Source organism: Euprymna scolopes, chromosome 33, assembly GCF_053919585.1.
Source record: "Euprymna scolopes isolate OS-2025 chromosome 33, ASM5391958v1, whole genome shotgun sequence".
In the NCBI taxonomy this organism is placed as follows: domain Eukaryota; kingdom Metazoa; phylum Mollusca; class Cephalopoda; order Sepiida; family Sepiolidae; genus Euprymna; species Euprymna scolopes.
This window is the reverse complement of record NC_136514.1, coordinates 66,527,804-66,543,147: the sequence shown is the minus strand read 5'-3', so window position 1 is coordinate 66,543,147 and position 15,344 is coordinate 66,527,804. Positions and strand designations below refer to the sequence as shown.

The 15,344-nt window shown below is 34.1% G+C and overlaps 1 protein-coding gene across 4 annotated transcripts in view; it reads right to left on the bottom strand.

The window, feature by feature from the left end:
- LOC145258282 (uncharacterized) overlaps window positions 1–15,344 on the bottom strand; it is a 472,448-nt gene that overhangs the window by 299,603 nt on the left and 157,501 nt on the right. For all 4 annotated transcript variants that reach the window (XR_013864089.1, XM_080116286.1, XM_080116288.1 and 1 more), the window contains exon 5: window positions 12,389–12,460. Coding sequence is in view for 3 of the 4 variants with exons in the window: in XM_080116286.1 (XP_079972412.1) it covers window positions 12,389–12,460 (72 nt within the window). In the remaining variant the exon portion in view is untranslated. The remainder of the gene's footprint in view (window positions 1–12,388; window positions 12,461–15,344) is intronic.

The window sequence follows — 15,344 nt, the reverse complement described above, 5'->3', positions numbered from 1 at the left end:
GATACCCTTTTATACCAATCCCGTAACCAAGGAATTTGCACTTCTTTGCTTTTGAGTCCATTTTGAATCTTTCATCCTTCGGTACATGGACAAAAGCATCACATCCAAAAATGCGTAGGTATTTCACATTAGGCTTACGTCTCTTCAGAACTTCATATGGTGTCATACCTTCTACTGCATTTGTTGAGCTCCGATTTCTAATATACGAAGCCGTTGATAATGCCTCAGCCCAAAATTTCTTAGGCAGCTTAGAATCCGATAGCATTGATCGAACCATCTCCACCAATGTTCGGTTCATCCTCTCTGCAACACCATTTTGTTCTGGCGTTTTTGGAACAGTATACTCGTGCTTAATCCCCTCCTTCTTCAGGTAGTTTTCAAATTCTTTTGAAGTATACTCTCCTCCATTGTCGGTTCGTAAAACCTTTATATTTTTACCAGTGAACTTTTCCACCATAGTTTTCCATTCACTGAATTTTTGGGGGACATCTCGTTTGTTTTTGAGCACATATATCCACACAAATCTGGATTTGTCATCAATGAACGTGACAAAATATTCGGCACCACCAAGCGATTTTGCCTCTATCCTTCCACAAACATCGCTATGCACAATTTCAAGAAGCTGAGTTGCTCGCTTTCCTCCAGATTTTGGAAGCGATGAACGATGATGTTTTCCATCCAAACAAGGCTCACAAAACTTAATTTCCTTGTTTATATTATAGTCAAGGCCAGTAACTAGTTGGTCCTTTACTAGTTTTTGCAAGTTCTTTTCTCCAAGGTGGCCAAAGCGTCTATGCTAAATCTCCTCCTTTGTGTTACCATCTAAACAGGAGTTTGCTGCATGGGTTGATTCATTTATATCAGAACAGTTTAAATAATAAAGGTTCCCAATTTTGGAACCTGTAGCCACCACCTTTTGCTTGTTATCTAAAAATTGACAATTTGAGTCACTGAAAATACAGGTTTTTCCAGATTTAGTGGCTCTGGACACACTCAAAAGATTGTAGGACAATTTAGGAACATATAAGGTCTCATACAACCTGCATTTCTGGTGTTTCCCGTCCGGTACACCCACTTTTAGCTCTATTGTTCCTGTTCCTATTGCCTCAACTGAAAATCCATCACCAAGGGTTATTTCCTCAGCTACATCCAATTTTCGAAAGTTAGAAAATTTTTCAATATCACTACACATATGACATGTGGCTCCAGAGTCCACAATCCAGTCACTCCTTTTTCCATTAGACAATAATGCATGATGTGTAAAAAGTCCAATACATTCACCCTCACCAGAGTCACTGGAGTTGTCCTGTATTTTCTTAGTAAAGAAAACTTTCTTTCTTGGAGGGTTCGACTTAACATTCTTTGTTAGACGGCAGTCACATTTAATATGTCCATTTTTTCTACAGTGAAAACATTTAGGTCCCCGTTTGTTGACATGATGTTTTGATGTCATGGCTTTCAATTCCGTACTGTTAATTTCCCTCTCTTTAATTTTGCTTTCTTCATGCAACAAGTCACTAACACCCATTTAGGAACGTTCTGACTCGCTTCAAGTGCTGTTACCAACATATTATAATCGTCTGGGAGAGTAGCCAGAAGGTGAACAACTCTATCCTCCTCGTCAATGGAATCGCCAATGGCAGCCAATTCGTCAAATAATTCCATCATAGTCTTTATGTGTTCATGGACAGAGTCGCCGTCTTTTAATCTAAGGGAGTATAATTTTCTTCTCAGCGCTAGTTTATTTGCCCATGTTTTCTTTTGAAATTGGTCTGCCAATTTCTTCCACACAACTGCAGGGTCGTCAGGGTCTCCAATTAAATACAGTAGTGAGGTTTCTACTGAGAGCACAATAGTCGCTAAAGCCCAGTCTCTTCTCGATAAATATTTCACGTGGGATGCTGGCTCATTTCGTTTGTCCGGAACAATTTCTGTTTCATTAACTATATTCCATAGTCCATCCTTAATTAATGCCATTTTGCATTGGACCTTCCAGGTATTATAGTTTGAACCATTTAGTGGAACCAAGTTGCTTAGTTTTGTTTCCATTGTTATTTAACTTAAAAGAAAAAAAAAACAATACAAAACTTCGACGACAAGAAAAACAAAATCCAAGATGGCGAAAAATTACCACACGCGTTTGCTTCACTATTATTTTCAAGACGTTATCACGTAGACTGGGCCCATAACCAATGTTGAAAATGAGTGGAAGTCATTTAATAAAAATGTGTGGACACATACCTCATCACCGGAGCCTGCGACATCCAGAAAGGTTTTAAAAATTACTATGAACACATTTTGTTTGACGAAATACTAAGACGCACACAATGTGTTTGTATTTTATTTACAACATGGAGAACCGAAGAGTTACAATAAAAGGGGAGAGAATCCCCACAGTAACAGGGTTTTGGAAAGGGGCAGATAACCCTATAGCAATTGAATATATATCAACATCTTGCACATCAAAGGAGAAGGGGTTCGCAAACATTTGAAATGTGGCTTTGTGCGTCTTGAAGTCTGCAAATCTGTGATCAAATTCCTCCTGAAGCTTCAAAATGGCATCAACATACTTCTGGCCACTGAATGGTGTGCCTGCATCTGCAAGTGCCTTGCATGTTGGGAAATGGCACAGGTTTTTCTGAGAGAGCTTGGCTTTCCATAACATAAGCTTTGTGGAGAATGCTCTAATGTTGTAATATGCAGCACTGACAAGTTTCCCCTGGCCTTGTAACTTCTTGTTCAGTGCATTAAGCTCATGTGTGATATCAACAAGAAAAGCATAGTCCATGAGCCATTTGGGATCACTTAGCACAGGAACAGCCACCCCATCTTTCTCCATGAAGGCTTTCACTTCTTCCCTCAGATCGAAAAATCTCCTCAATACTTTTCCCCTGCTGAGCCAACGTACCTCGGTGAAGTAAAGCACATCCCCATATTCTGACTCCATTTCTTCTAAAAAAGCATGGAACCTTCGGTGCTTTAAGCCCTGTGATCTGATTTGGTTGACGCATTTCACAACCACAGACATCACATTGTCAAACTTGAGGCATTTGCTGCAAAGGGCCTGCTGATGGATAATGCAGTGCAGAGCAATGGCCTCCTCCACACCCTCCTCTTCCAGTTTTTTTTTTAACAAGTGCCACCAGTCCATTTTTCCTCCCTGTCCTGTAGGAATTCCAACAAACCTCTTCCATGGCAAACCGGCATTCTCAATGGCATCACACAGCTGGTGAAATATCTCCTGAGCAGTGGTCTGGTCGTGCATTGGAAGTACTGTGAGCAACTCCTCCATCACTTCAAAATTGTCATCCACACCACGGACATAGATTGCGAGCTGGGCAGTATCGGTGATGTCTGTGGTCTCATCAAGAGCGACTGAGTATGCACTGAAACATTTGGCTTTCTCACATAGTTGATCATAAATGTCACTTGACAGGTCAGAAATGCGCTCTGCCACAGTGTTGGCAGAAAGGCTTATGTTGCTAAACTGACCTTTCTTTTCTGGACAGACAATACTTGCAGCCTGTAGTATGCACTTTTTGACAAATTCACCTTCTGTGAATGGCTTTCCCACCTTAGCAATCATCTCACTAACCACGTAGCTTGCTTCGATTGCTACATTATTCTCTTTGATAGCTTTCTTGAAGAAATCTTGTTGCCTCAGTAGACATGCTTTAAGATTGGCAACCCGGTTGGCTCTCTCATCTCCCTGGTATTTTGCATACTCCTCAGCATGTCGAGTTGTGTAATGACGTTTCAAATTATATTCTTTGTGCACCGCAACTTTCTCAGTGCAAATAAGACAAGTCAGAGTGCCCCTGTGCTCAATAAAGAAATATTGCATTTCCCACTTTTCCTGAAATTGTCTGTGCTCATCACCAACCTTTCTCTTCACTGCAGGCTTTGAAAAAGACATGTTTGGGGCTGTAATATATATGATCCCACTTGATGTCGCTGTCGCACTGAAGTTTCAATCAAGTGTTTAGCTGACGCACAAAAAACGTTCTTTTTGTGTGTGTATGTAAGATATTCAAGTATTTTTTTTTTAACTGAAGAAAGGTGGAAAAAAAAATGTGGTTTATTTTACTCACGTCTACGGTTCTTTTTGAAAGCGTTTGCGACGTAAATTTGACAGTTACTTGTAATTTTCCAGGAAAACTCCAAAATTGGTTGTTGGTTCCTCGAGGTTGTAAGTTCTTTAAGTCGGATCGGGGTCAGAGAAAGAGAGAGAGAGGGGGGGAGGGAGAGAGTTAGTAGTAAATAGCAGGAGAGAGGAAGTTCAACTTGAAAAGAATTATATTTGTATGTTGAAATTGTCTATATGTTTATCAAATGTATATATAGTGTATAAATTTGAAGAAAGGGGGTGCAAAAAGTCCGCAAAGCATTTGTCATTTTTCTAAAAATGAACTTGAGAAAGAAAGATTATATTTATCTATTTCCACATATAAAAAAAAAATTAAAACGTATATATCCTAATTTTAATCTTAGCGACATGACATAGTTATATGGAATAAGTCAGAGAGAGTTGCAACCTTGATTGAAGTGAGTGTTCCTAATGATGGCCGTCTTAACAGAGCTGAAAGAGAGAAACAGACCAAATACCAAGGTCTCATGTATGATATGAAAAGAAACTGGAACCTAAAGGGGATATCGATCATACCAGTTATCATAGGTGCCACAGGACTTATGAAGAAGAACCTGAAGTCCTACCTAACTAATATTCCTGGTGAACCAAGTGCAAAAGAGATTCAGACAATTGCACTTAAGGGAACAGTGAAGATACTAAAAAGAGCTCTCGGTTGGTTTCAATAAAAAAGCGGGGCAATGTTGGCAGCTGGTTTGGCTGCCCCATACCCAGCATTACAATCTTCAAAGGAAGAAAAAAAAAAAAAAAAAAAGGCAAAAACTGGACGGACAGTCGGTAGACAACTAACTTCAAAGGGATAAACCCCTATTGCCACCACTGAGCCCATCCCTTCCTTGTTTTATTTCAGATTGGGGAAGTTAAAACTTTGGAAACTAAAACAAAATCAAAACAAAACTCAAAAACAAAATAAATTTAGTTTTAACATAACCAGAAATGGATTCTTATTTTTCATTCTTTTTGTTCTTTAGAAATTTAAAATATATCCTAAAAAACAAATTAAATATTGGCAATAGCCATCTTTTATGCTAATACGAATATGAACAAGAATAAGTGACCATTTTATATTGAAATAAAATTTCAATTATTCTTGTTTCAGTTTAATTGGAATTTACATACATCAATTACACTTGGTCTATTAGTGACGGTCGGTACAACAAAACACGTGGTTTATTTGATCACATTTTATTTTCGCACCATTCAATATTTTTAATTTATAAAATAAATTTAAATCTAAATTCGACATATAGCTAAGGTATGAGTCGGAATCGTACTTGTTAATCGGAATCGTTAATCAATATTTTCCTAGAATCGTTATCGGAATCGGAAAAAAATTAGGAATCGTCCCATCACTATTAATGACATTATGCTGCAACCTTAGACTGGGATTATGTTGTCCTGCTGGACAAAACAAAAACAAAACTTTTTTTAGAAGTGTTGTGAACGCCGCAATCTGGGACGAAAGTCCGCGTGTGCCTAAACGAGGCAGTCAGCCATCCATGCAGACAGCCAGGCACGGAAGAAAATGCTCCATGGCAATGCTGCTGTAACTTTCTGCTTGCCTCAAGCCCGGTCGACGTCCCAACCTCGAGAGTCATATACTCCACCGTGATTGGTAGGTCCGTTGAGCTCTGCACAAAACACTGTAAAGTGCCATTCGTATCAAACTCGCAGGCCGCACTAACATTAAACTTTCAAAATAAGGCGGGGGCCACAAATTATCGACCCGCGGGCCGCAAGTTTGAGACCCCTGCTTTATATGATTTCTAAGCTTGTTATACTTCATACATTTGTCAAGTTTGTTATACTTCGTATAATTGCCAATTTTTGTATACGCGATACAATTGTCAAGTTTTTTTTTTTATACTTTTTATGATTGTCAAGTTTGTTACACTATAAAGGATTATCAAGTTTTTTATAATTTAAAGATTGTCCAGTTTTTTATATTTTATATGATTTTCAAGTTTTTTTATACTTTATGATTCTCAAGTTTGGTATACTTTATATGATTGTCAAGTTTGTTATAATATATACGATTAAAGTTTGTTATAATATATACGATTGTCAAGTTTGTTATAATATATATGATTGTCAAGTTTGTAACATTATATAGGATTGTCAAGTTTGTTATACTTTATATCATTGTCAAGTTTGTTATACTTTATATCATTGTCAAGTTTGTTATACTTTATATCATTGTCAAGTTTGTTATACTTTATATCATTGTCAAGTTTGTTATACTTTATATCATTGTCAAGTTTGTTATACTTTATATCATTGTCAAGTTTGTTATACTTTATATCATTGTCAAGTTTGTTATACTTTATATCATTGTCAAGTTTGTTATAATATATACGATTGTCAAGTTTGTTATAATATATACGATTGTCAAGTTTGTTATACTTTATATCATTGTCAAGTTTGTTATACTTTATATCATTGTCAAGTTTGTTATACTTTATATCATTGTCAAGTTTGTTATACTTTATATCATTGTCAAGTTTGTTATACTTTATATCATTGTCAAGTTTGTTATACTTTATATCATTGTCAAGTTTGTTATACTTTATATCATTGTCAAGTTTGTTATACTTTATATCATTGTCAAGTTTGTTATACTTTATATCATTGTCAAGTTTGTTATACTTTATATCATTGTCAAGTTTGTTATACTTTATATCATTGTCAAGTTTGTTATACTTTATATCATTGTCAAGTTTGTCATACTTTATATCATTGTCAAGTTTGTCATACTTTATATCATTGTCAAGTTTGTCATACTTTATATCATTGTCAAGTTTGTCATACTTTATATCATTGTCAAGTTTGTCATACTTTATATCATTGTCAAGTTTGTTATACTTTATATCATTGTCAAGTTTGTTATACTTTATATCATTGTCAAGTTTGTTATACTTTATATCATTGTCAAGTTTGTTATACTTTATATCATTGTCAAGTTTGTTATACTTTATATCATTGTCAAGTTTGTTATACTTTATATCATTGTCAAGTTTGTTATACTTTATATCATTGTCAAGTTTGTTATACTTTATATCATTGTCAAGTTTCTTGTACTTTATATCATTGTCAAGTTTCTTGTACTTTATATCATTGTCAAGTTTGTTATACTTTATATCATTGTCAAGTTTGTTATACTTTATATCTTTGTCAAGTTTGTTATACTTTATATCATTGTCAAGTTTGTTATACTTTATATCATTGTCAAGTTTGTTATACTTTATATCATTGTCAAGTTTGTTATACTTTATATCATTGTCAAGTTTGTTATACTTTATACGATTGTCAAGTTTGTTATAATATATACGATTGTCAAGTTTGTTATACTTTATATCATTGTCAAGTTTGTTATACTTTATATCATTGTCAAGTTTGTTATACTTTATATCATTGTCAAGTTTGTTATACTTTATATCATTGTCAAGTTTGTTATACTTTATATCATTGTCAAGTTTGTTATACTTTATATCATTGTCAAGTTTGTTATACTTTATATCATTGTCAAGTTTGTTATACTTTATATCATTGTCAAGTTTGTAATAATATATACGATTGTCAAGTTTGTTATATTTTATATCATTGTCAAGTTTGTTATACTTTATATCATTGTCAAGTTTGTCATACTTTATATCATTGTCAAGTTTGTCATACTTTATATCATTGTCAAGTTTGTTGTACTTTATATCATTGTCAAGTTTGTTGTACTTTTTATCATTGTCAAGTTTGTTGTACTTTATATCATTGTCAAGTTTGTTATACTTTTTATCATTGTCAAGTTTGTTGTACTTTATATCATTGTCAAGTTTGTTATACTTTATATCATTGTCAAGTTTGTTATACTTTATATCATTGTCAAGTTTGTTATACTTTATATCATTGTCAAGTTTGTTATACTTTATATCATTGTCAAGTTTGTTATACTTTATATCATTGTCAAGTTTGTTATACTTTATATCATTGTCAAGTTTTTAATAATATATACGATTGTCAAGTTTGTTATATTTTATATCATTGTCAAGTTTGTTGTACTTTATATCATTGTCAAGTTTGTTGTACTTTATATCATTGTCAAGTTTGTTGTACTTTATATCATTGTCAAGTTTGTTATACTTTATATCATTGTCAAGTTTGTTATACTTTATATCATTGTCAAGTTTGTTATACTTTATATCATTGTCAAGTTTGTTATACTTTATATCATTGTCAAGTTTGTTATACTTTATATCATTGTCAAGTTTGTCATACTTTATATCATTGTCAAGTTTGTTATACTTTATATCATTGATATAAAGTCTAACAAACTTGACAATGATATAAAGTATAACAAACTTGACATGGTCAAGTTTGTTATACTGTATACGATTGTCAAGTTTGTTATAATATATACGATTGTCAAGTTTGTTATACTTTATATCATTGTCAAGTTTATTATACTTAATATGATTGCATAATTTTGACTGTACTTTACATGGTTTGCTGGCCCCTCAGTTTGTGTGTGCCACTATTTTTTATCAACTGATTATTTTGGTAGAGGGATCATATTTTTGCTCATCTAGGTAGTTATCCTGATAACTATACATGTATATTGCTGATTTCCAAAGAAGGAGGTAATGCTTGAGAGTATATCATCACAACAGAACAGATAATACACTCCCCTGCCTAGACGAAATGACGAAGATAATCATAAAGTATAGTAATATGAGAAACGAACATATACTAAACTACCCTCGAAAGAGAAGTTAACACCCGGGAGAATCGGCCCCAAAAATGAAGAGGCCTGTGAGTGTGGCATCATGACAACAGAACAGATGCTACACTACTCCTCCCCCATTAAAACATAATACAATAGTAGGTTAAATCCGTTTTTTTTTTCATTCATTTTAACATGTCTAGCCATTTAAACATTTTTGTGATTTCTCATCGAGTTTGGCTAACATCAAAGTGTAATATCTGTTTTCAGCATCACAGGAACATCAGACATTTATCTAATGGCAAAACTGTTATGTATGTATAGGAAAATATGGCAATGCAAAATTACAAGTGAAAAAAAAATTTCAGAATATTATTTATTAGAAGTTGTTAATAAAATATACAAATTAAGATCTAAATGTATTTGTGAGAGTTTGCAGCATACTATATATAGGGTATTGTAGAATATTAAGTTTGCATTTAAATTAAGTAACCTATTTTGATTGTTAAATATAGTTAAGATAGATGAAAAAAAACTTTCGCATTTATTCTTTTAAATATTGTTTTATAAGGAGAAAATAGTAATTTTGAATAAAAAATGATTCAAAGGAATTTATGCTGTTGTAGAATAGCTATTTCTATGCCTCTCAGTAACTGGATTGTAATGCATTTTCTGTGATTAACAAAAGTGCATATATTTGGTTTAATTTTAATTGATATTTAAAAAAAGCTTTTAATTATCCATCAATTTAGTTTGTTCAAACATTATTGTAGTTGGTGTTCAATCATATGGATGTTTTTTGGATGTGTGGAAAATGAAAATGTCATCTACATATAATTATTCTTTGATACCAGGTGGAAGACTTTTTACAATCATTTAAAAATGGCTAGCAATTTTCTTTGTTTCTCAGCTTTTTGACTGGTGACACTAATTTTCCGGACCCTTTCAAAGCGTTGGCTTTGGTGGAAAACCTCCTGAAATGGTAGAGCTGAGGTGCATGCCACTTATGTCTTTCCTCTAATTCTTTACTGATTGGCCATATTTTCTCTACCTGCAAAAAACCTAAAGACTCTCCAATGCCTCTTCTTTGGAACAGGAAGGGGCATTAGGTTGCAGACAGGTCTGTATTCAATGTCCGTGTGATAGTTTTGGGAATGTGCAACTTGATGAGTTATCGAGACATCATAAAACTGAACTTCCTGAGTCGAACATTGGCAGAAGAATCTGCATGAAACCCTGCAGTCGATAGTTTGGAGGTAAATGTTTTACCTCTAATAAAATATATTTAATTAAAAACACAGCATGAAATGAACAACGAACTTCTTTTCAACAATATCAACGAAAAAAGGTATTTATTTGCAACAGGAAGTTGAAGGTTGGACTGAGATAGGCAAAGAAGGATTAGAAAGTTCTTCTTGGGTTTGTGTCGCTCAGTATATGTCCTGTGTCGTCCCCAGTTATTAGCAGTTGTCTCCAGTAGAGACCGTCGATGCTAGGGAAAAAGTGTCTGGTGGATAGCAGATGAGAGAGAGGAGAGGTGTTGCTTGGCTGAAAGTCCAGTCCTGACTGAATGACGTTCTTTAGGGAGCAGATGAATCAATGCACCCTGTCGCCGAAGGTGGGGGTATTGATTCATTATAGAAAATTGTAACTGCTAAAATAGTACCATTCCTGACCTCATTCTCAATTAGTCAATCGAGGGTTATCATAGGCCAAAGGGCAATACATAGTTACTCAGAGAGTGCCAAGCTATGCTCAAAAAGCTTTCAAAGTTCAGTAACCTTCCTTTGACTTCTAGAAGGAAACTGTATAAGAAATCAGTAAAAGGGACTGCTGATGACCCACTTGCAGGCAGTTGGGATGTTCAAAAGGGAGGATCTGCTTCATGTTCATCACAACAACTCTGGCGATTGGCCTTGAATACATTGCCCCTCAATGCAGTTCTAGTGGATTTGCTGGGGGTGTCCCTGCTGCAGGATGTCAGAAGAAACACTTGGACATGCTTTCTTCAAATGTTGCAAATCTCAGAAGTACTGGGGGCATGCCAATAAGGTGACAGCTCATATTGATCCGGCACATCTTTGCTCACTAAACATATCCTACATAATCGACAATGGCAGGTCGCTGTGGGACAGGAAGAGACAAATGGTACTTCTTGCAATCCTGGCCATAGCGTGAATGGTGGTGTGGATTTTGCCTCTGTGAAATAATCAAAGCATTGAATCTTTTGCTGATCAGGATCTGATTGTGTTCTTCAAGCACCAATTTAAGGTCAAAATCTGATTTGATAAAAAAAAGATTGCATTCTGCGGTTTTGAAAAAAGGTGGATACAAATAGCAAGCTTGTGTGTACATGTTCCCAGCTGATCCTGTCCCAGTTCTGTGGGTAAATTTTTAGTCTCTTAGCTAGTCAAGTGAATGACTCCTCCCCTATGAATAGAAAGCTTTCAAGATGCCTTCACCCCAGTAAAAAAAATTTCTTTTTGCCCCTGGCCTCTCCCAGTCATCTCGGAATAATTTCATTTACTCTGCAAATTCCCCACTTCCCATTTTTTTCTTTTCTTTCCCATTTAGACTTAGATATTGACCTGCTTGTTTTCAATTCAAAACAAACTGGAAAATAGTGGGCAAGGTTGAAACCAATTTTTTATTCTTTGTTTTCTCCCCACTCCACTCTCCAATGAAATTGTTGTATAAAAACATTTATTTTCAATAAGATTTTTGGAACGATTTGGAAAATTTAAGTAGGTCAGCCCTGAAGTAAATTTGGTATTATGTTGATTGATAATTTTAGCTAAGAATAGGATGGACATTTTTAGTTACAGTGACCAAAGATGACCAAAATCATCAATTTTATCCTGACACTTTTGAATGATCTTGTGCCTAATTTTTATATTTTCTGCAAATAAATATTTCAAAGTGTAGTATCTGTTCTCAGTATCACATTGATTGTTACATTTTTAAAGATCTTACAAAGTTATTTTCTTTTGTACTTGACTTTTGACAGCGTTAGGGTTTAGCAATATTTTGCAACTTTTTACAGCTAACCCAACTCTCATCTACAAACTACCCCTGGGTTTTAAAGACATTTAGAAGATATTGCATATATTTTATATAGAGAGAGAGATTTTGTCAGTCAGACATAATTTTTTTAATTACAGAAATCTTAACGATTTTTAAAAATAAGAACTATTGCATTAATAATAAATAATAAATTACCAATAATTAAATATCATAACTAAAAACTGAACGATTTACTTATTATCTTAACAAAATAATCATAATTTATGTCATGTTTCAAACATGAATTTTGATATAAATGATAATAAAAAACAAATAAATGGGTAAACATTATTAATAGTGTTGAAAATTATTTCAACAAAAAAAAAAAAAATTGAAAATTATTTCAAACAATTTATTATTTACTATTAAAAACAATATATACTCGAATTTAAGTCCATAATTCTAGTTTTTTAAAAACAATTTTAGTCAAATAAAATTTATTCTTGCTCAAATCAAAATGTCCTTACCAAGATGAAGTGGAGTGTTGCCTAATATATCTGTCTGATTTGGATCAGCACCTTTTTCCAGAAGAATTTTAGCTGCAAGAGAAAAAGCATTATGTAATAAAAACTTAAAATGACATACTTAAAAATATACAGAATAATATCTGAGCAATATCTGATGAACTCCAAAAATCCAAACTTCAAAATGATACATCAAAATCACAAAACAAGGGCCAGCAAACAACCACCATCACAAAACTAGCAAAACATTTAGGACAAGACTGTCTTATAAATGAGACAAAATCAGAAGACAAGTCTGCTATGTAAATCTATATATCTACTACCATAGGTGCCCGGCGTTGCTCGGGTGTTTGGAGGTGTATGCTGAGCAAAAAAAAAAAAAAAAAGTCAATTTTTTTAACTTTGACCCCCTATTATGACCCTTAACATTTGTTTTGGGCTCAAATCAAGTTATTAAGTTAGATCCATGTCCAAGGAACCTATATCTAAAATTTCAAGTGTTTAGACCCCAAATTGTCGGAGGAGTTTGGTAGAGTTCTCAAAGGTGAAATCGTTGAACTTTGACCCACCCCTTAACAGCCAAATTTCTGGCCGAAAACTGATCACATAAATTTTCCCAAATCTCAGTAGCCTGTATATCAAATTTCGAGTCTGTAGACTAAAAATTGACAGAGTTATTGCGTAGGGAAATGTACACACACAGACAGACACACAGACATGTTCACTTTTATATATATACTAGCATGGGTGCCCGGCATTGCCCGGGTATTTGGAGGTGTATGTTGAGCAAAAAGAAAAAGGCGTTCAATTTTTTAAAATTTGACCCCTATCATGACCCCTTAAATATTATTGTTTTCTACTCAATTCAAGTTATTAAGTTAGATCCATGTCCAAGGAACCTATATCTAAAATTTCAAGTGTTTAGACCCCAAATTGTTCGAGGAGTTTGGTAGAGTTCTCAAAGGTCAAATCGTTGAACTTTGACCCCTGACCAGCCAAATTTCTGGCCGAAAACTGATCACATAGATTTTCCCAAATCTCAGTACCCTGTATATCAAATTTCGAGTCTGTAGACTAAAAATTGACAGAGTTATCGCGTACAGAAATGTACACACACAGACAGACAGATACACAGACATGTTCACTTTTATAGATATATAGATATACAGATCGATTAAACAAAAATATATACGTATACTTAAATATATATGGAAACAATTTTGTGTTTACTATAAACTTTTTACGAAAATATTATACAAGTATAAATCATGTAGAATACCTGCATAAATATAATTACACGTAATAGTTAACTAAAGATGATCATCCCATAAGAAAACCGAACAAACTAATAGGGAATTAATTAAAATGAATGTTTAAAAGAATATGCAAATTAGCTAGATCTTTTGCAGATGAATGCAATTGCACAATCCATATATAACAAAATTGTATTTTCTTTTTAAATAAACAGAAAAGAAGGTTTTTAATATGAATATCAATGCCCACAAAAGAAAAACGAATTTATAGGAGTATAGATAGATAACAGTGAACGTGTCTGTCTGTGGACATTTCCTTATGCAATAACTCTGTCAATTTTTAGTCTACAGACTCGAAATTTGATATACAGGGTACTGAGACTTGGTAAATCTATGTGATTGGTTTTCGGCCAAATTTGGCTGTTAAAGGGTCAAAGTTTAACGATTTGACCTTTGAGAACTCTACCAAATTCCTCCGACAATTTGGGGTCTAAATACTTGAAATTTTAGATATAGGTTCCTTGGACATGGATCTAACTTAATAACTTGATTTGAGCTGAAAACAATGAATTTTAAGGGGTCATAATAGGGGTCAAAGTTAAAAAAAAATTGACCTCTGCAGTCTCTACCAAATTACTCAGACAATTTCTGGTCTAAACATTTGAAATTTTACATAAAGGGTATTCAGAGATAGGGCAAGCTTTTTCATCGGTTTGGATCGAAAAGTTTTAGTTATGAATGTATGTATGTATGTATGTTTGCATATCTGTCTAAAACTTTCGACAGAGGTGACGGATTTTACCAAGATCAGTATCATTTTTAAGTTTGACCTTTCATATGAAAAATATCGAAAAATTGGCTGAAAACATTAATATCTTCACCTTCAACTAAGCACTTTTCTACAGGGTGGGGGGCGCTTTTTTTCGCCGATATTTTTGAAAGTTATCCTCCCCTTTAGATTGTCTAGCTTACATTTAAACATAACTCACTTCAGGTTTGGTGGTGGTCATAACCGCAAGACGTCAGGTTCTTTTCCTCCTTCATGGTATGGGTTCGAGCCTGCCTTCCTACTACCACTTTTTTTTTTTGCTCAACATACACATCCAAACACACGGGCAACGCCGATCTGAAATGCTAGTAGTCTATAAGAGTTGAAAAAATACACCAAGAACTTCTATTGTAAAATACTCAAAGAATCGGTCAACCAATAAAGTACCATATTTTCTGGATGAATTTACTTATGAGTGTATAGATAAGGAAGACTTGACATACTGGCTGAAAAGAGGGTTGTGCCATTATGATCAAGATGGATTATAATGGCAACCAAAGATCAAGGCTTGATGACCAATGTTTTTAGGAATATGAGTGGTTTCAGCAATGACAACAAGTATCACGCAGAAGTAGAGAGTGTGAGCTACCTGATATCCGGCTATAAGGTTTTATTGGAGGACACCTACTACACAATGTGACAAAATGAAGTATGTAAATATGTTCACTGGACGAGTAGTAAAAAGTTGCATATCGAATGCAGCAAGTGTAGAAAGAACAATTCGAAATGTCATACACCATCCACTATGATAATGAAATTTCTACAGCTACGTACCTTGAAAATGGAGCCATTAAACCTGACATAGGGATATATATCTATATATCTATAAAAGTGAAATTGTCTATGCGTTGTGTGTGTGTGTATCTGTACATTTCCC